The sequence below is a fragment of the Equus przewalskii genome, chromosome 1, assembly GCF_037783145.1.
Source record: "Equus przewalskii isolate Varuska chromosome 1, EquPr2, whole genome shotgun sequence".
Lineage (NCBI taxonomy): Eukaryota > Metazoa > Chordata > Mammalia > Perissodactyla > Equidae > Equus > Equus przewalskii.
Genome location: NC_091831.1, coordinates 26,306,727 through 26,328,389, shown reverse-complemented (window position 1 = coordinate 26,328,389; position 21,663 = coordinate 26,306,727). Strand labels below are relative to the sequence as shown.

The 21,663-nt window shown below is 46.6% G+C and overlaps 1 protein-coding gene across 1 annotated transcript in view; it reads right to left on the bottom strand.

Annotated features, from left to right (window-relative positions):
* COL17A1 (collagen type XVII alpha 1 chain) overlaps positions 1-19,831 on the bottom strand; it is a 51,055-nt gene extending 31,224 nt beyond the window's left edge. Inside the window, exons 1-13 of the mRNA XM_070633563.1 lie at positions 19,369-19,831; positions 14,455-14,517; positions 12,497-12,541; positions 11,383-11,487; positions 10,290-10,421; positions 8,608-8,655; positions 7,659-7,694; positions 6,492-6,539; positions 4,927-5,070; positions 3,494-3,652; positions 2,812-2,883; positions 1,386-1,457; positions 553-621 (exon numbers count right to left, since the gene is read on the bottom strand). Coding sequence (XP_070489664.1) covers positions 553-621; positions 1,386-1,457; positions 2,812-2,883; positions 3,494-3,652; positions 4,927-5,070; positions 6,492-6,539; positions 7,659-7,694; positions 8,608-8,655; positions 10,290-10,421; positions 11,383-11,487; positions 12,497-12,541; positions 14,455-14,506 — 982 coding nt within the window. The 5' untranslated portion in view covers positions 14,507-14,517; positions 19,369-19,831. The remainder of the gene's footprint in view (positions 1-552; positions 622-1,385; positions 1,458-2,811; positions 2,884-3,493; positions 3,653-4,926; positions 5,071-6,491; positions 6,540-7,658; positions 7,695-8,607; positions 8,656-10,289; positions 10,422-11,382; positions 11,488-12,496; positions 12,542-14,454; positions 14,518-19,368) is intronic.
* Between the last annotated feature and the right edge of the window lie 1,832 nt (positions 19,832-21,663).

Genomic DNA, 21,663 nt, shown 5'->3' with positions numbered 1-21,663 from the left:
TTGTTCATGTCTGTACTTTGGGCCCTTAGAACAGTGTCTGCCTCCCACAAGGCAGGTGATCAGTAAATGTTTTTTGAATGAATGAATCATTGAAGGAAACACATCAGGATCAGAGCAATGGAGGGGATAGCCCACCATGTGCCATGAACCCACGTTGATAAAGAGTCTATAGAGAGAAGGGAGGGTATGGCAGCTTCTGAGGGGGTCCCTGGCTCTTGTGATGGGAAACGTGTAACAGGAGCAGGCCAAAGGCTTCCAGACAGGGGTGGGGGCTGGGGAGTAAGTGCCTGACCCTAGGCAGGTGTGGAGGGTGGAGCTTCCTGCCCCCTTGGACAGGAAGGCCAAGGTAAGGTCAGGGACGTGTCTCATCTCTGCTCATTCATGGGAACAACTGAGAAGCCCTTGGAGTGAGTTGTATTTGTGAATCTCAGACCACCAACGGGCCATATGCCCTCCTCTCAGACCACCAACGGGCCATATGCCCTCCTCCCATATGCCAGGTGTCACTGTGGAACAATTCTCTCTGTGGCCAGCTGCCCCCACAGCACTCACCGGCAGAGGTGGACACGCCCGTGCTCACGACGGGGGGACTCTGGGGCATGTTCTTCTTCACACCGTACGCTGCAGGAGAGGAACCACTGAGTGAGTGAGGCCAGGGTGGGCAAGCGGCTCCACGCAGGCTAGAAGCAGCCTGACCAGCCCTGGCAGACAGGAGCCTCCTCAGGTGAGAGGAAGACAATAATAATGAATAATAATAATGAATAATGAAATCAACTCTTGCCAGCCATGGGGGCAACACTGAGAGTTTAAATGGCACTTTCTTTGGTATAATCCTCATCCTTCTAGGACTGTTCCAAGGGCCGCCTTTTCCCCGAAGTCCTCCTAGGCCCTCCCGCGTCTCCTTCCCTGCTGAACTCCCACAGCCCTAATGCCTGCTTTACACAACTTGATTCGTGTCTTGTAGGATCCTCCAATTGTTTCGTGTGTATTAGACTTTCTATCCCAGCGAAACAGTAAGCAAGTTGGGGTTCTCAGCTCTCCTGCCCCCATCCCCAGGTTTGCACAGGGAGTGCACATAAAATAAGCCAGACGATTGACTGACAGTGACAGTGGGCTGTCAGGGACAGCAGTGAGACACAGGGACATAGAGGTGACACCCCACAGCACGGGCTTCCCTGCGGTTTCACTCATGTCTGAGCCAGCAAATGATCGAGGTTGGCGTCTCCATGTCGGGGGGTAGGGACTGTTTCTTTGGTGGGAAAGGTAGATTGATTTTTAGGGATGTTTTGTGTCTCTTATTCAGTTGCTGAAAGGTGATCTTGTGAGTTATAGCTGCAAAGAGGCATAACTCCCCAGCCCCCAAGCTTCAAACCGCAGCTACGGACCTGTGGAGGTGGTGGTCATGCCATGGGACAGGGTGGACGAGCTGGGGGCCAGATTGTTCTGCATGCCAAACACTGTGAAAGGAATTGAGGACAGGTGAGCGCAGGTGCATACAGGAGGCCCCTCAGCTCAGGCAGCCCCCCGGAACCCCAAAACCACTTCCGTGATAAACGCCTTTGCATATGGTAGAGATTCCCAAACTTTCTCGTTCACACATTCTAAGTGACATCATAATTTTTTTGATGCCCCACCTCCCCACCCCAGTTAAAAAGTTACTAACAGTTCCATCTATTGAGTAGTCCACAAAACTTAATAGCAGTAGTTTGCACAGGGTCTGACAGATGTTGCTGTACCCCTCAAAATTTAAAAATATCCCAGGGGTTCCCTGTTCCCTGCAGCACCCTGGGGTGCCTTGGTGCAGGGTGGGAACTGCAGGCATGGGACACAGACACAACGAGGGCAGGAGGCAAGGACTTGGCAAACCCCTGGTTTTCCCTTTGACTCTCCTTCTTCTGAATCAAACACATGAAAGTCCCTTCGCCCCCATTATGATTTCTGAGGCTGGTTGGTTATTTGTTTTTATCCCCCTTAGTTAATAGCTTCTCTTATTCCATCTTATCTACTGTTTGGGGCATAAGATCATGGATCCAATATCAGCCCACCTTCCTCAGTCAGGACTTTGCAAGAGCAGAAGAAATGAAACATGAAGCTGGTGTCTTCTGGGTTTGGTGGGACTCTAGTCAAGCGGAAGTGTTGAAAACCAGAACGTTAAATTTGCACTTGCAGCTATACCAGCCAAGTAAATAAAGAAGGCCCACTTCATTACATTTATTAGTCACAATATCACAGGGAGAGGCAGATTTATTTTTAAAAAGTTGTGGGCTGAAAACTTATTTACATATAGGCTATTATGATGTATGTGTTATGTACATATGAGTGAATAAATATTTCTTTAAAACAGTTATATGTTTGCACTGGAAGCTAAGCAGTATCATTATCTGAGCCCCCAATGAACCACTATATTTATAAAAACATGTGGGGTGAGATCCTTCTAAATTAATGCTTTTCACCTGAAGATGTTCTGAGCTATGCCTCCCTTAGCCCCTTCACTTCCATCTCCCCACCTTTCACAGAAATCAAAGGACCAGCACAGAATGAGCGCATAAGATGTGGTCTCTGGCCCCCTCTGTCTGGACCTTTCCCTGGGGCCAAGCTGACTCTACGATTGACTTGACGGCAGCCTCTGTGCCTTCTCACACATTCCTTTGGCTGCTGCTTCCACGCTGCCATGTGCGTGCAGCAAAGTCCTCAGGCTCTTGGGCAGAAAGGACATCTTCTCTAGAAACCATTCCATTTTCCCCAGCAGGAGAGAGCATCCCTATTAAGCAAACCACCTGGAAAAGGCAGTTCAAGCTGGTGAGCACTGACCTGAGGAGCCGGCACTGAGTCCAGGGTGCAGGGTGGCAGAGCAGGACGCCATGTTATTGGGAACTCCGAAGACTGCAGGGGAGGAGGAAAGCTGGTGGGAGGGATGTCCAACCCAGAACAGGGGTAAGGAAGCACCAGAAGAAACGCGGGGGTTGCATTTTTACATGGTGTTACATTTTTGTTTTTAGGGAAAAACTTAGGCTCTTGCCCCACAGCACAGAACGAAACGTTAGTCTGTGGTAAACCCTGGGTCACAGCCAAGGGGTGGTCGTAGGTTGGTCAGGCCTCGAGAGGACGTTGGTTCCTGCCAAAGCCCCTCTTGTTAGTGATCATTTTATGGAGAAGGCACTTGAAGCCCAGAGAAGTTAAATGACTTGCTCAAGGTCGCACAGTTAATACACGTGGAGTGAAACTAGGCTTCTTGCATCTGTTTTCATATTCTTTCCCATTGCATTTTTTCTGATACACTGTGCTATATAGTCCTTTCTACAGAGAACCCACCAAAAGAAAAACTTTAGATGAATTGAACTGAAGTTCCAGTGGAAAAATCTCGGGACCCTTGGCCACAGAAAGCCCCTTTAGGAAGCCTTGGAGATGGCAAATACGAGATCGGTCGCTCAGCTCCAGGTAAAGGTGTGATGGGTTCAGGAGTGGGAGGGGATATGCGCCTCGTGCCTCATACCCGATCCTGCAGAATAGGCGTTGGTGTTGAGGAGGGACGAGCTCTGGGCCGTCACGTTGTTGTGATAGGTCCCCATGGAGGACCCCGCTGGCAAGGTGGAGGACCACACGTGGGAGGGGAGGTTGGCATCCAGGATGGTTGTGTCATAGGTGCCGGATACTGGAAACAGACACAGGCACACACATGCCCGGGTGAGAGATAAGTCAGCACTCTGTTCTGGGGTAACGCAGTCAGCTTGGTTTGCTGGGACTTTCCTGGTTTAGCCCTCAAGGTCCCCACATTCTGGAAACTCCCTCAGCCCAGGTCAAACCAGGGCAGTTGGTCATCCCACTTCTATCTGAAATCTTACAGCTGGTGGGAACTTGATCTCTTGATTTAGAAATTCTTGCTGGTTCTTGGTGAAACTTGAAGTAGGTAAATTTTGCTCTGGGGTCTGCCCCTTTCTCCTAAGCCCCTCTCCCCACCTCCTGGTGTGCTGTCCCCACCAATGGTCTCCCTCTCTATCTGTTGCTGACTTCACCTTCAGAGAAGTCAGGGAGCAGTGAATGAGGCCCCGTAGCGAATTCCTTCCAGGAGAATTCTAGGCATAGAGCCAGAGCAGGTAGGGAAGTCCAAGGCCACACCGCATGATGGCAGGCTTCTCTGGTTAAACCCTCCTTAAACACTCCCATGTGCCAACCAGACCCAAGGGGCACCCTGCCCCCAAGAGGGGGTTTTGGTGCTTCTTCAAATCCGAAGCCAATTCTGCCTATTTACTGTACAAGAGGGAGCTTGCCACGCAGGTCACAAAGCGCCCTGAGGTTTTGGTTTTATATTAAGAAACAAAAGAAAGATTACACTCTCAAGATTTTTTTCAGTAATGAATGACAGGAAAGCTTTGCATCACAGCAGAACTAGCTTCTTTCCTCATCGCCTTCCAAGGATCTCCTCCTTCGTCTTTCTGCCTCCCACACTCATCCTACTTGACTAGGATCTCTGGGTTATCTGCTTGCCTTCCCCCAGGGGCCCTCACCTCCACCAGGGAAGTAGCTGTGCCTGTGTTGTTCATTGCCTTTCCCCTTGGCGTAGGGGAGGCATGCAGTAAATATTCATTGGATGAATGAATGAATGAATGAATGAAAACACTACAACTTTCGCCAACATTCTTCATTTGGGGGACCTGGCCGACACATCCCCAGGAGATGTCAAGAATCTCCTGGGAGAGAATCTTGAGGATATAGAGTCAGACTATAGTGGGCACTTGGATGGTTGATCAGTGGGGTCAGAAGGGCACAGCTCGCATTTTCACGCTACAGGAAGAGCAAATGCTCAGTGCTTTTCGAAGTCTCTGCCACAGACCGACGGGCCTGCCATGGCATGGTTGAATTCCGGGGCCCGGGCAAACCTGCCACCTGGTTCCCTTCCTCCGTGGCAGCCCGGGCTGTGGGGCTTACCTGACTGGGAGCTTGCTGTCACCATTTTGGTCTCCACGGTGCCTTTCTTGGGGATGGGGAGGGTGTTGGAGGAGTTCCGGGTCGGGCTCACACTTGCTGATCGGCTCCCCTTGAGCAAACGCTTAACATCATCCAATTCCGTCCCTGTCAAAGAACCCCCCAATTCTCCTTAGGCCCAGGATTCCTTCCTGAGTCCAACTGCAGCGGGAGGAACATTTACGGCTTCTGAATACTGAGGAGGACGGCATCTGCTTCACGGACTGGGACATTTTTGGTTAGCCTTACAATTTTTGTGTTTTGTCAATTTATAGCACTTATCAACCTGGCACTTTGTAATATTAATGGCTTCATAAATTCAGTGCCTCTATAAGGAGGCCAAAGTCCTTGGCAGATAGTTCCTAATTAGACCTCATCAAACCCCACTGGGGTGATTCTGTGGCTGAAAGACCCTGTAATCCTGGATTGGGGGCAGGATTTACACCCCAGGCAGTTAGACGACCAGCCCTCTTGAAACTAATGGTTCAGCGGTGGTCTCATACACTCACAGGACACCTCAGGAGTCGGGTCCCTGACCTTGTATGCTCTGGAGTGTCAAAAGGAATTTGTGGCCCATAACTCCTAAATATCATGCTGCTTTTGTGCAAGTTAATATCAAGTGTGTCTGGCTGATACAGTTGGATGCGAGGTGATCTACTGGAGCAAGCTCCCCGTGCCTCCCAACGGGGCGGGCAGGAGAGGAGGGAGGCCTCAGGCCAGGGCAGTGCGCAAGCGGAGACAGAGTTGCAGATAATACGTGCTGGAAGAGCACTCAGGCACCATGCCCCCGGAGCCTTCCCCTGGCCCCGAAAGCTCCATCCTTTGGGCTCAGCCTCCCAAGCATGGAAGGACTCAGATGAGACAGCGTTAGACCTGGAGTCAGACCCTATGGCCCCAGGCACGAAGCTCTTTGGGCAAGCCCCAGGCTCTGCTTGCTGAACTGCCTGACCCAGCTCTTTCTCCTCCTACTCTTTGCACTTGGCTCCAGCTCTAAAATTTGGGCTCGTGTCACAATGTCAAATAACCTCTAACAAGAATAGCAGGAGTCCAGTATAGCGGACAGAGACTGGGGAATCTCTGACATTTGAGATCAAGTTCAAACTCTCCCGCTCTACTTTGACCCTTCTCTGACCTTAACTATCCCATTGTGTCCCCTCCTGTTCCTGTTCCTTCAGCCACACTGAACGCTCCTCCCCCTCATCACATGTCAGATCGGCTGAGCCTAACTAATTCACCCTTCGGTCCCTTCAAGTGACACTAACCCGGGAAGCTTTTCCTGGTTGGTTGGTTTACCGTCTCCCCGTTAGTCTGTGAGCTACCTTGCAGGGACCCTGACTGAATCAGCTCCTTACCCACCTGCACCTAGGCCAGGGTCTGACTCTTAAAAGGCCCTTAGAGACGTTTTGTGATTGAGTGAAGGCACACACACGTGCACACACGTGCACACATGCACATGCACACGCACACACACAGAGCAGTAGCCCTGGATTCCTGGATTCTTTCTTTTGCGCGGGACGGTAACCACTTACATCGAGTAGACGGGGATGCACTCTGCAGTCGAACCCGGATCTCGCTCTCTGTACAGGGGAAGAGATGGAGAGGCTGTGAATGACAGAGCTGGGATCACAGTGCCTGACTCCAAGCTCTGAGCAGCAGATATATCTTTGGGCTGCTCTGAGATCTCTGTATGCTAGGAACAGGAAACCCAGGTGTTCCCAGAATGAGTGCTGCTTCAAAAGAGATGTCCTCTCCCCCCACCCCGACCTGCCCACTGCACACCTCCCAGCTGCCTGGAGGCGTTCTGATGAAATCCCAGGCTGGGCCGGGAGGCTCTTCACCATCAGCAGTGACCAACCCCTTTTCCATTGCTCATTTCCCTACTGCTTGAACCAAATGGCTCTCCTGCCTCCAGAGTCTCTCAGGTATCAGCGAGAGAATTCTAAGACCTAGGGTGTTTACTTGGCCATTTTGGCCTCTTCAGGGCAGGAAGTGGCTGGTTTAACATTATTAGTTAGCTTCAGGTGGAGCATTGGCATCTTTCAACCATCAGCTTAAAGTTGTGGGTGGTTGATATGTTCCTAATTGTCAAGTCACTGACGCAGAATGGCCCGTGAGAAGTCTAGACTGGTCTTTGAGAACTCCCAGGGCCTGTGAAGAACTCTGCCTTCAGCACAGCCCTGGCACATGCTCCTCGCCACTCTCACCAGATTTATCAAGGGCGGCTTTCCCCAGGACCACTTCTCCCTCCCAGAGCCTTATCCATGGGCAGATGTGGAGAGTGCAAAACTGTCATGGAGCCCTTTGAATTTGAAAAAGAGGGGCTTTTGCTCAGTTTCTGATGCCTAAAGGCAGTCATAGCATATCTTGTTAAAGTCAACCAGGAGACCAGAAGTGAAACCAGATGTGGTGGCAGCATCCTCAGATAACCCAGCGCAGAACAAACTACTCCCCAGGTCCTTACCATGTGCTTTCCTCCCTGCCTTCATGTTATTGTTAGATCACTGTCCAGGTCCACCCTCCCCATCCTGGTAGAGCCAGCAAAAGAGTCCCAGGATGCTGTAAGCTCACTGGGGGCAGAGACCGTGTCTTATTCATTCTTCTGTACTCCTCACATTTCCTGGCTCAAGACTGGACACGTCAGATGCTCAGGAAATACTTGTTGAATGAACTGAACTGAACCCAGCGACAGAGCTCACCTCGTGTTTGGCTCCTTCCTCTGGTTGAAGAAGATGCTGAGAAACAAAGAAAAATAATCTTAAGCACGTAGAAGATGTGGCATGCTAAAAATTTTTGACATGGAGGTACATCCATTTGGACGGGGGAGGAAGTTGTTTTCCTAGTATGTTTATATCCACACAGGAGCCTTTATGGATGGTGGATGCTTTATAAACGATGACCACCCAGCAAAAGGGCAGAGAAAGTTTTGTAAGCCCTCAGGGCATTTAGGATGTGAAGTTAGCTAAATGAGTGTTGAGTTTGCTTGCACTTAGAGTGTTGAGTTAGCTAAGGTAATCATTTGGGAGCACGATCCACTTGGACTGGCTGACTACGCTGATCAAACGTATCGGATCTTCCCTTTCATTTTTTGTTAGAGACTGCCTTGGTTTTCCTGCTGTATCCAAATAAAAAAATAAAATTATAATCACTGCACAATCAGTGATCATATCATCAATTCATATGCCCAGTGAGAATCCAAGAACACGGACCAAAGACTTAAGGTCAAGTGAAGATACAGTCTAGGGTTTCACTTGGCACAAAACCTGCCCCTTTGAAGCCAGCTGTGGGGGAGGTGCTGGGATGTTTGGCACTTGTGGGTTCTAACCCCTGCTCCTCTTTGCTGGGAGGTCTGTGCAGCCTGTGTAAGGAAAAACCCTATAATTGTTGCTTGGCCTTGGGGCTTATCTATTCAAGCTTGAGCCCTGTATGAATAGCTTGCCATTTCAGTAGTGTCACGAGCACAGGCTTATGATAGCAAGTTAATGCGCCTGACAGTCCCCTTAAGATGCTTCAGGATAAAGAGCAAGGGAAAAACAGGTCAGCAGACGTCAAACTCCTCTAGAAAAATCCATTTAACTTATGATGTTTGCTGTTCCCTCCCTGTCAGGCAGTTCAACCATTTCATCAGAAAATAAGGAAAGGACATACCAAATTCCTTGCGAGGGTACTCCGGGGAAGAGTTGCCACTGGAGCTCCCTGGAGAGGGGACAAAACACTCAGTACAAATGGTCACTTAAGCCCAAAGGGCTTCTGAGATGAGGGCACCCCTTCGTGCACCTCCACAAGCCTGGGTGTCTGGGAGAGTGAGGTGTGCCCTTCAGCAGGCTCATGATTTAGACACGACGTGCCTCCTGGACGTGGTCATGGCACTCCGTTCTGTTGCTGATCTATTTCAGTGGGGCAGGGTTTGAACAAAGGAAAGTAGGAGGTTTCCATTCCTTTCTTTTTTTTTCCACTTCATCAACTGCATTTGCCCTATATCAGTGCTGATGCAGGTGACCTGTCCCTGGTCAAATAAATGTGCTGTCAGCACCGGACTGTCTCTGACTTTGTCAAGCTTGTCCCGATTGTGGACCTTGTTGAAATGGAGGTACCAGCCCCTGAGCAGGCCTAACATCAGAAAGCCCTGGGGTGACACAATGCATCTCGCCTGGATTTGGGGCTCCCCAACATCCCCTGGCAGCTCTGGGTCTTAAATCATTTACCGGGGCTCCTGTCCCTTAATCCCGCTTCTCCATCACTAGAACCCATCTCCATTCACTATTAGACCCCCTTGTCTATTTTCCACTAAAACTGCTTCTGCGGATCACCAGGAACTCCTGTGACCTTAGGAGCAGAACCCAGATGTCTTCCTCCCGCCTCCTTCTTGACCCTGAGCACTGTCTTGTGCTGACTTCTGTGACGCTGCCTGCCCCTGGTCTCCCTGCCCCTCAAAGACTCTTCTTCGCCTCTCTGAACTCTGCCTCTTCCTTCTCCTTCTTCCTCCAACTTTATCTTCCTTCACTCCTTTCTGCTTTTTTACTCTCTTCTTTGGCCCCCTCCTTCAGTTTTCCAACTGCTACTAACAGCTGTTTGTGAATGACTCCAAACTAGGTATCTGGCCCTGACTTCTTCCCTGAGCTCAAGTTCTCTGGACCCCACTGCCTGCTTGGCACCCCCACCTGATAGCTGTACCATGTGGCTCTGATTCAGGACGAAATACTTGAACTCATCCACATGGAGGCGTCCACCTGGCTTCCCTGTTTCAGTCATTGGCACCACCATGAACTCCACCTCTGTGTTTGAAATCTTGGTGGAGTAGCTGACCTCTTTTTCTCCCTTTTCCCCAATGTTTCAGCAATTGTCAAAACAGTTAGTTCCACCTTTGCAATACCTTTCACCTCCAGCTCCTCCTCTCCTGTCCCACTGCTCCCACCCTAGTCCCAGCCAAGTCTTCCCTTCCCTGGAATATTGAGCAGCTTCTAACTTGTCACGGTGTTCAGCCTCTTTCCTCCCCATTCTTCCTGCACCTGGCTTCCAGAATTCAAGTCCTGGACCTCAAATACGGTCAACTCTTTTACTCAAATGTCTCTGTGGCTTCTCACTGTGTGCAGAATAAAGTCCAAACATCTTAGCCTAGCACCAAATCTGAGTCTCTCCATCTCTCTTCACGCAAGTGCCACTGCTGCTTGCTACAAGTAACAGGAGTCCACAACTGAAGGAAGAGTGGAGAGAAGGGTGAGGGTGCAGACCCCGGTTAATGCAGGTGGCCAATACTTAAATCTTCAAAGAATGAATGAAGTTACTTGGGGAGGAGAGTAGTTCTCCTCTAAAGTCTGTGGGACTGATACCTTCGTAGGTTCCATGGCGGCTGACGTGAGTTTTTCTTTCAAAAGTTGAGCCTGGTGAGTTGGGCAGCGTGGAGGCAGGTGAATGAGCCCTCCTGAAACTGGAGGTGGAGGCATGGCCACGTGTGCTTCCACCTACAAGTGGGGAAAAGCGGAGACCCCTAGAGCACCTCAGATTGACATTCAGTTATATTCTCTAAGTGCACTCAGGGTGTTCAAAATAAAAGAGGGCCCTGTGCGGGGCCAGAGGACGTCAGGAGGCATGGAAGAGGTTCACCCCACATTCCTATGGCGGCTCAGAAATGGGAGATGTTATTATTGCCACTGCCCTTCCCAAGCCGGCCCCTGGAAGGCAGAGGGGTGCTTTACGTCCATGCCTACAGTGCCTGGAAACAGAGAGGCTTCAGCAGGATTTTTCCTGAGGACCTGGCCTTTAATTGCAGATCACTGCTGGATAGATCAGAACATAACCCCTGTGGAAGCGTCCTCAGCAGGTAGGGGCAGGCGCCTCTCTTGGTCAGCCTGGCTGTTTGTGTGTCTTGGGTTTCCTTTTTTAGTTTCACTCCAAGATTTTTTAAAAGGCTTCAGAGCTTATGTGTGTGGGTTTTCTCCCCGCCTTTGCTTTGCTTTGTTTTGTGTCGGATTGAAAGCTACCATGAAAGAGTGTTTCATTGGGAACAATGGGGTTGTGTTGGATGCTTGCCCAGCGGGAACTCAAACAGTAACCCAATCCTGAAGTTTCTTTTGTTGTTGTTGTTGTTAATTCAAATTGTAAACCCTCAGAGTGCACACCCTTCTCGAAAAGAAACGACTTAGAGTGCTTCAGTGGGAAAGGAGCCACTTGCCCATGAAGCCTTCTCAATTAGTTATTGTTATCTATATTGGGGACTTAATGAAAATTGATCCCATTTTAAGTAGGCTTCAAACGTGGATCCTTTGTAAGTCTCATCTTCGCTTGGTCTTCTGTCGATTACACAGCTCTTTGGGGCAATTGGAAGGGATGATGAACACTCGTTATCGTCAGTCTCCTTAACGGAATTTTCTCTCTCCCTGTCCCTCTGCTCTCCCTCAAGCCCTCCCACCGGCAGGCACTTACCTGAGTTTATGTAGCCGCTGCTGCCGTGCATCAGGCTCTGTTTCTCTAGCCGGCTCCCTCCACCGAGAGAACCTGTTTTGGCATAGCCATTGCTGGTTCCCCCTTCTGCAGAAACAAGGAGCAGGTGACAACTTACCGGTGCAATCGGCCCAGAGGGTCCTCTCATCCTCTTGGAAGCATTGCCTAGCTTCCCACCCACGACCCTCTTGGTTTGGGGTCCCTTTCCCACCTGGACTGCCTAGTCAAGGCTCCCATGCTCTCATTTTGTTTTTGATACAAATGTCAGGAGCAAATATTTCACCCAATTTAAAAGGAAAGTCTTCTGAATGGAGCATAGCAAGTTGCTTATTAGGGAAATTTAAATGTTAGAAAAGGCAGCTGCATGATGAGAAGCTCCTGGAAGCCAGGCCCTGGGTTGGCCTTGCTCTTTTCAAATGCCTGATCAGTGCCCCAGACGTGGCAGCCACTAGGAGCGTTGGAGGGATGAGTGACAGCTTTGTGTTGCTGGTAGCCAGTCATCCTCCAGCCTCACCTGCTAATGGGTTGGCTCTCCACTCCCACCCCCAATCTGCCCACCCCACCCCCGTGAGCCAGGCTTCCTGGGAGGTGCAGAGGTAGCTATATGACAGAATCCGCTCAACCTAAGGACCTCCCCAGAAGAAAAGTGGACTCAATCAGGAGCCCGACTGCTGGTGCCTTTCTCCACCCCATGCTCAGGTTGGATAAGATTTCCGATATTTTAGTGTCTAGATCAGGTACATCTATAGAGACAGAAAGTTGATTTGTAGTTTTCAGGGGCTGAGGAGAGAAGAGGGAGAATGGGGAGTGACTGCTAATGGTCATGAGGTCTCTTTTTGGGAAGAAGGAAATGTTATAAAATTAGATTGTTGCAATGGCTGCACAACTTTGTAAATATATTCTCAACCACTGAATTATATATTTCAAACTGGTGGACTTTGTGGTATATTAATTAAGGTCAATACAGCTGTTAAACACAAGATTTCAGATATTTTGGATTTGCTCAACTGGAGAATGAGCTCCTATGGAAAAGGTTACATGTGGAGTCCTTCCCCCATGACCTACTGAGAAGAAAGCTCTTGAGATAGTCACTTACTTGGTGGTAAGGATGTAAGTCTTGTAGTTACTGTTTCTGTGATAACTAGAAAAAGACAATGAAAAGATGAGATATGTAATGCACTGAAATCCCTATATTTTGGCAAGCTCTAAAATTTGTCATAGGCTCAACATATTAAATTAGTTTCAACACAGATTTTTATACAGTTTGTGTTTGAAGGTATGCAATCTGACCCACTGTGCATGAAAATCTGTGCAATAACAATGGGGTTTCATGTGCCTGGAAAATAAGTTTATATCCCTTTGGAACCAAAAGTAGTTAGTTACCCACTGATTTGAAAGATGCCTTGTCTTGACATCAGTGTCTCTCATCTAATAATTAGATCTAGTCCAGGCCTAGATTTGCCTTTGAAGAAGGACCAGGCCCTCAAGTCACTCTCAAAAGTCTCGAGTCCCATTCTTTCTCTGCACTGCCCATTCCAAATGGCCACCCAGTCCATCTGGGGCCAATGCATCAGCCTGGGCTGATTTCACTGTGAAGTGGATAATTACCTTGTACTTCTTTATGAATTTTGGGGTATCTGAAGGACATCATAATTCATTCTAAAATCTCCAGGGCCATTCCTAGGTATGAGGAGGTATAGGAAGGGAGGGGGTCGCTAAGTCACCTTTGGTGCTCAGTGAAATCAAGGATAGATGAACATCAAAGACAGACTGGAAGAACCAATCCTGTTGCCTCCCCAAATTGAGTTTCTCTAGACTCCAAATGATGGTAAGTCTATGGAGGTAATAAAAGCTTCCAGTGTTTTCTAAACACCAGTTGGAAGAAAGACCTCTTGCCTTCCTGAATCACTGTCTCCCGTGGAGCAGCATGGGAGATGGGTGGATCCTAAAGCTAGAGCAGGGCCAATTTTGTGCTCTGACTATGATCGTTACCACTGCCTCCCTCTGCGTTGGACATAAAAGAGCACCCATCCACCTGAGGTCGCTGGTCTTTAAATTGTTCTCGTGTGTGTGCACATGTGTGTGCATGCCCAGGTGTATGTGTATGCATGACGTGTATGTGCACATGCATGTGGGTGTGAGTAAGGAAAGGAGAAAAGGATGGAAGAAGATGGTATGGATCATTTTGTGCCACTTTAGGCTGTGCTGCTGACAACCATTCCACTCCACACCAGTTTTACTGCCGCCCCCTCACTCTTGCGTTCTTCACACTGCATTTTCCTAATGAGTTTGGTTGTCCTAGCAGGAACAGCGTTCAATGCACAAAAGGAAATGGTTTTTCAGACTAAAATGGCAGCTTGATTTGAATAATAGTCCTTGAGCTTTCACTAAACTCTCATTGTATGGACCTTTGGGACTCTCTGACACATAAAAGTAAATTATTTCTTAACCTAAAGTTCAAAGGCTGTGGAGCTACAATTTTTTTATTGGAGATATATGAAAGTCACAGGATAAGTGAAAGAGTTAGAGCTGCTAAGGGGACCATTTAAATGTCTCCGAATTTATCATCTGGGCAGTTCCACAAAAGAAATGTGACTGCTTTCAATTTTCAGTGTGGATGGCAACTGTGACACCAGTGTCATTCTAACACTGTCTCTGCAATAACTGGGATGTTATTCTTTTGGATTTCTGCTGCTCTGTATCCCTAAATAAGGGAATGATGAAATAAACTATGGCAAATTCATTCAACAGAATATTATGTAGCCATTAAAAATGCCGGTTATGAAAACTATACATTGAAATGGCAATTTTCATCTTTGAAGAAAAAGCTGAACGCATTTTGATTACAAGTATGTTAAAATAAAAATCAACAAAAGGCGTCTTGTGTAAAGGAATAAAGCCTATTTAGGAATACATTTTAAATGATACAGTGAAAACAAAAGCAGAAAAAGTACTAAAAAGAAAAAAATGATACAGTTGTGGAATTAGGAATGAACTATTAACTGTTTCCAAATTTTTAAATTACTTTTATAATGATATATAGCATGCTCTTACTTCTTTCAGAGACTTCAGTGCCGTCTCGTTTGTTTGTCCTGGTGACATCCATACCATAGCCACCTGCAGAAAAATCCAGAAACCATGAAAGGCCATGCCTCTTATCATCATTTTAGTAAGTATAGATCTCTACTATTCAAGCTGAGAACCAAAAACTTGATTCCCAGAACTCAAAGAATAGTTCTTTCTTGTGGAGATTTTTTATGTCATTTCCACTTCCTTTATCGGTTATAACAGAGAGTAATTAATAGTTCCACTTTGGATTCTATCCCTTTGTACTGGGATCTTATTTTTCAGGATCTGATTGATCAGGTTGCCCCCAGCTGAGCGTTAAAATGTTTACGTAGAAGACTTGGTGCCCTGACCTTTGACTATGGAATCTCCATTCTTTGCCAAAGTAACAAACAGCTGCAGGATTTCTGTCAAAGAACTTAGTACTTTCAGCTCATTCATGTTGATGCATTCCGTGATGTGCAGTGTTCTGTGTGGAGCTCGATGAATATAAGACATTAATTCTTCATTATTTAGAGTTTGGGTGTGAGAATGATGTTTGATAGATTTAAGTTGGGATAAAAATCATTACAATGGTCTTATGTATAGAACTTTGCACTTTTCACAACTGAAACTTTCTCCTCGTAACAAATCAGCCCTGGTAGGCTTATTCGCAGACATAAGAGGGAAAAATATATGAAGAACATATATGTAAACTCTATCGAAATACGTAGGAAAATACATATTTGCACATGTTATCCATGTTCTCCCTTCACTGTTACTCTGCTTCTGGAAAGGAAAATCATTGTGATCCTGTCCACTGTGTTCTGAAGGAATGAGGCAGGGCTGACATCAGGGGTGGGCTAGAGTCGGGGGTTCATGCTTAAATACACAGGAGAGAATAGCAAGGATCCCTGTCCCACTGGGCTCTTTTGGCTGCAGGTTTGGTTTGGTCTCAGGTTCTGGAAGGACTTGAAATCTGGCTTTCCCTGCCATTCTACCCCCCACCCTCCCCCTTCCTAAACTTCCCTCTCTCCTTGTTCATCTTTTGGATGCAGTTCAATTTGGTTTCTAGAACTCTGGAGAAAATCACTTCTGCCCAGGATGCCCCTTGCTTGGAGACCTCGCCTTTCAGTCTTTTTCGCCTGCCTGGTGATTTAGGGTCGACTTATCTGTTAGGCGTGATGGGCACAGTTCCTTGTTCCGTCATACCTTTAGGGGCCCTCAAAAGTATTTTAATTTCTTTTTAAAATCAGAAGAAAAATAAATAGAATCCAACCTGGATTATATTCTTCCAACGCAGTTATAAAATACAATTTTAAAAACGCTTTTTTTTCTTCATGGAAGAAGGGGTCCACAAAGGCAAAAGTGTCCAGGGCCCCTGAAAGTCATAACGTGGCCCTGGATGACTTCCACGTGGAAAACCAAGACCGCAAGAGACCAGCTGGTCAGCTACCCAATGGAATGAACCAGGATCAGCACAGTTAGCTTCAGGGCCTTGTCAACTGTGCCAACTTCCTGCTCATCAGAGTTTTTTAAATGCAGCTCTAGGCAAAGAATGAGGCATCATGGGAAATCTCCTGGCTGGATCTGAGAAGCCATAGAAGGTCTTTGCAGGTATGTTTCCCAGAGCCAAGAGGTGAGGTGCCATAAACAATTTAACAAGGGAGTCTAGCCTCATTAGAAGGCCAAACCTGGCTTGTGACTATGTCTGCATTCCAGCTATGACTTGTATGACTTGTGTCATTCAAACCTAAGTACAGCCAGATAACTTCTTTGAAATCCTTTGTTTAAGTATTAATTGCCTTTGCTACCTCTGAAGCCCCTCTCTGCCTTTTTTAAATTTAATTGTTCACGAGCTGTGAACCAGGAGGCATTTTGGAGATTAAACATTCAAATGCACCTCTCTGCTGGTGGGAAGCCACCTAGGATGGCGCCTGAACTGATATGAAATATAATCTGAAAGCAACTGTTTATAATGACCCATGGAAACTTCCACTTCCCACAAGTTGCTGCTTATTTTGATCCTTCAACTGAAGTTGCTGCTGGAAGCTATAAATTCGGGATTGGTTGGGTTTATTGTGCTTGTAGCCATCAAGGTAGACTGATGACAGCTCCATTTGGTAAGAGTCTCAGTGTCCAAGCAGCAAACCTGGCGCATGTTTTCTTGTGCTTTCTGTACCCAGAAAAATAATAGACGTTTCTAGGCCCCCCTGCCACCTTTTCGTTAAGTCCTAACGACAGAGCCTCAAGATTTCCGGCGAAAAGCCAAGAGTTCCCTATCCATCAGAGGGTATGAAGAGGCAGCCTACTGAGAAGTCAGATGCCCTCCACCAGGGCCTGGGGCTCCTCATGGAGAGGCACTCTGGGATAGAAGGTGCCCTAGGTGGGTGCAGGTAGATGGGCCCTTGTCTCTCTCTCAGCCCGAAGCCCCTCGATGGCTGTGTCCCAAGGCCATGCAGAATGATTTCTTGAGCCTAAAATGTACAGGACAGAGCTCTGTTGGCTTTGCCAAAACTCTCCCCCAGACTGATGGTCTGATGTGGCAGGGATGTGTTGGGAGATGGATTTCTTTAAACCAAATGTAAGGGGTAACTTTCTATAAGTGAGTTATTAAATAGAAATGGTGGTTGAAGCGGAAACCTGGACTGTGATCATCCCATGAGACCTACAGCATTCCCACAGGACTTCCTTTTTAAACATTTTAAATGCCCATGGTTTAAAAAGTGTAGCTAACGTTAGCGAAAGGGAAGTTATGTGCCCAGGTACGTGTCCCAGCCTGCCACTCCCGACAGAGCTTGCCAGTGGGCTCTCAAAAACACTACTTAGTGGAAGCACGGTCAAATAGCATAATTTTTAACTTGGATGTTTGGGCCGCTTCACTAGAACTAAGGAACAGCAGGTCACTCGAGTTCTCAGTTTCCAAATTAGGCTAATTTCCGTCCATAGTTCTAACAGGCTGCTTTGTGGTTATTTCATAGTTAATGTTCTTTTGAAGACGTAAAAATGATCCCATGTCATTTTCTTATGCAAGAAGCACACTTCAAAATCATTTTTCTACTTTTATGAATTTTTTTCCTTTCCACTTCATTTAAATGATGCCACATCCACCTAAAGCTATTCCGATGATGATGTGGTGTAATACGCGCACGAACAAGCACAGACCGCTGTTACTGATCGTAAACCATTGCATCGATCCTATGCTTTTCTAATGACTCATGAAACACTTGGTCTTTGAGACAAAGAGGGGCATGGAGAAACTCAGTGTTTTTCTCTCTATTATCTATTTCAGGAATAAATATACTCTGGCTAAGGAATCGCAAGTATTTTCATAGCTCTTATTACTCCAATCTCTGTACGCTTTACATTTTAAAACAAAACAACAAAATGCCCAAAGTGTGAGAAACCGTCCACTAGCTATTGATCTGTTAACACAGAAGGGCCAAGCAGTTTGCTGGACTAGGAAAACCAGTGCCCCAGGGTCGATCCTCTCAGAGGTTCTTGTCTCTGCAATACCCCAGCCACGGGCTCACCCACTTGCTTCGTTTGGCATCCTCAATTTTCATAATTTGGGGGTTGGGGAGCTCAGGCACCAGCTTTGTGATTAGGCTGCTTGTTTCCAGCCATGTTTGGTTAAGTCTTGCTGCAAATGAGCCAAACCACGTAGACACAGATTTCTTTGGGTCAGGCATAGTTGAAGAACGTGGTTAGTTCTTAGGTCGGATCAGTTTCACCAATCTGAGCTTCTGTTGAAGTTTGAAGCAGGACTCCTGGCCCTCACTGTCCCCATGTAAATTCTCATCAGATTTCTGTGGGTGTTTTGCAGGGGCTGAGAGTAAAGCAGGCCCCCTCTGATTCTCTGAAGGGCACCCTCAGGGGCTGAACACCTGCTTTCGTTTAGGTCTGACCCAGATCTGTACCTTAGCTCTAAGAGAAAGGATACAGGGGCACCGAGAAACAATTCTGCTTCTCAAATGAATATATTTTTAAAATCTCACTACATTCGATGGATAACAAATCCAAGTATTCTGCTACAGCTTAACCGCTTCTCAAAAGCAGCGATGTGCCAGCAGCTTTGCCTACACTTCCAAAAGTGAAGTGGTAATTTGTCAGTTAGCAGTTAATGTGGTCCCAGTGAGATACCTAAACTGGCAACTCTCACCCTAAAATAAATTTTTTATTTTTTGGTCCAAATTGGCCAGTAAAAGTATGTACACACACAAAATTTTCTTTCTTTTTTTTGTGTTGTTCCAAGTTTGACTCCAGGAAGTTCCTAGATTAATGATATCAATTCAGATATTTCACTTTACTTTAGATTGGGGCAGTAGTAATTTTAGAGTGCAACAAACAACAATGTTTGCTCAACCCCTCGAGCTTAATCAGAACCTGCCAGCGCAGAGGTCCGGGCCGTACATCAGCTCTTAGTACTCAGGGGCTGCTGCTTCTAGAAGCCCCCGCTTACCTACACGCTAACTTCCCCTCTGAGCTGTTCTCTGCTGTCAAGGGGCCAGAGGGACTCGAGGGAGGGGGAGAGCAAGAGAGAAACTGAGATTGAGAAAGAAGGGATTATAAATGCATCGTCTTCTAAATAAATACACAAATAAAACAACTTAACACAAGCCATTTTACAGTACTGAAAATAATACCAAAAAAATCTGGCCACTAGAGCCCAGTTTATCTTAACTGACTTCTTTCTTCGCTTTCCCACTGATGAATCTTGCTTGTTATTCCTTTAAAAGACCTACTCTAAGCCGAGTGCGTAAACCGAAGGAATCATTTATGATCAATTAATCACTTCAATCAGAACCCTTGAAACGAAACAACTTCATCTTATTTTCTCCAACAAACATTTTAAGTTCTCAATGGAAAACCACAAGTCAAAGTCTCAGAAGGAGGAAAGATCAGATCCTTCCTGTTACTTACCTAGTTTGAGATTTTGAAGGAGTTGGAAACAGCTTTGAGTAAATCCCCTTCTCTCTTTCTTCCCTGATGTTTTCTTCTAGACGTTTGCAGTACCCACTTTTTTTTTATCCAGACCCAGCCAAGGTGTGTTAGAGCTGAGTGATCTTTCAAAAATGCTCCCTTCTCCCTCTCTCCCCGTTGTTTCTTTCAGTTCTTTGCTTCCAAACAAGTCCTGACAAAGGTGTGTCGTGGTTTACAGTGTTACTCCACCCTTCCAATTATCTGACACTTGATGGATTTAAAAAAATCTGCCTCCAGGAATCAAACTTTATAGGAGGCAGAAAGCTTCTCCTACCAGCGTAGGTGGATTAACCATTTATGGGGAATATGGTATAAAGGTTCAGTGTAAAGGAAATGCCCTTTTATTATATCTTAACTTCTATAACCAGAGAATTGCCACCACTGGGTATTTCCCTTCCTTGCTGCCATGGCAATAGTCAAAATCCCAATGCGCATGATTCACGGCGCAGCCAGCTAGCTGTGTGCGGGACTTGAGGTCAAGGTGCTCAAGCCCTAGAAAAACTGTGAAGTTGGCAGGATTTATAGTCAAGACCTGTTTCCCCTATAGATGCCTTTGTCCTCTTTCCACCGTTCTGACCCAAGCCAGGCCAGTCCCACCTCAAGGAAAAAGTGAGTGAACTAATTCAGAATAAGATGTTAATGACCAAAAATGTGGAGCAATTGGTGAGGCCCAGAGGTAACCAGATATAGTAACACTGATTCCAAAGAGTGACATGTTAGTGACAGGATTTTAGGCATTTAGCCACCTAAATAATGGAGAGAGGTACTGTTGGGGAGGGTTAAGGACCTTCTTTCCCCTCAAATCAGCAACCACATCGTCTCCATACGCCCAAGACAACTGTGGACTCCCAGAGGCCCTGTAACTCCAGGTACACTCCATAGGGCAGTTAGACTTCCCCCAAAGAGTCAGTTTACACTAATCTAGAGAATTCTCATGAACATCTGAATAGCATGTGGCTTCCTGGGACCCCTAGAGACTAGCTTGAGACTCTTGGTGTTGGTAATATGGGGAGTCTGAACCTGGAACTTGCTCAAATGGTTCTTTGGAGCCATAGCGTCTTCTGGGGACCCAACACTGGGTCTGAATTCCAAGTCGTGAGGCATCATTCCAAGATCCTGGAGGGGAGCTGTAGGATTCCTGCAGTATAGTGCCAGTGCATGTCTGCACCTGCTGTTATGGGCACTCACACCCCATGGAAGGGGAGCAGACTGCTGAGCACCACCTGTGGGGTTCTCACTCCTAAGCTCCCAATATTCTGCATAGGGGTCACATTTCAGAACCCTTTCAATGATCTAGAATGTGACACTATTAGGTTCTTGCTTGCTGGGATGTTCCCACCTTCCACAGATAAATACTCAACATGTCTTCTGTCAATCTCATATCATTGAAGAATCTGGAAGACAGAGAGTTTTCAGGATAAAATTGACATAATCTTGAATCATTCATACCCTTATTCATTAATTCATGAATTAAACAAAAATATGTTGACTCCTGCTTGGAGCCAGACAATGAACTACATACTGAGAGTTTGGTGGTGAAGTACAGACATACTCTCTGTCCATACGGAGTTCACAGTCTAGGGGAGGAAGGCAGACCTTAAACAATGTATTACTCTGCTAGAGCTGCCCTAACAAAATTCTGGTGGCTTAAACAACAGAAATTAATTTTCTCACAGTTCTGGAGGCTGGAAGGCCAAGATCAAGGTGTTAGATTGTTTGGTTTCTCCTGAGGCCTTTCCCTTCGCTTCCAGATGGCTGTCTTCTTGCTCTCTTGACATGGCCTTTTCTCTGTGCGTGTGCATCCCTGGTGTCTCTCTCTCTATGTCCTTGTCCTCTTCTTGATAGGACACCAGTCAGATTAGATTAGAGCCCATCTTAATGGCCTCGTATTAACTTTACCTCTTTAGAGACCTTATCTCCAAACACTGTCACATTCTGAGGTACTGGAGGTTAAGCTTCAACATCTGAATTTGGGGGGGACACAATTCATAACAAATTGTGTACATAGCAAACACATATGTACCAATATACAATTAAGAATGTGATAACTATTTAAAGAAAGAATTCTGGATACTATGAGAGAGCAGAAGAGGAGACATAACCTTGAGGAGGGATGTAAGGGAAAGTTCTGCTAAGAAAGTGACATTTAAACCAATAGTTGAAGGTTGAATAGAGATTATACAGGTGATGGGAGAGTGTTGAGAATGTTCTAGAATCTAGATAGGGAATGAGTAT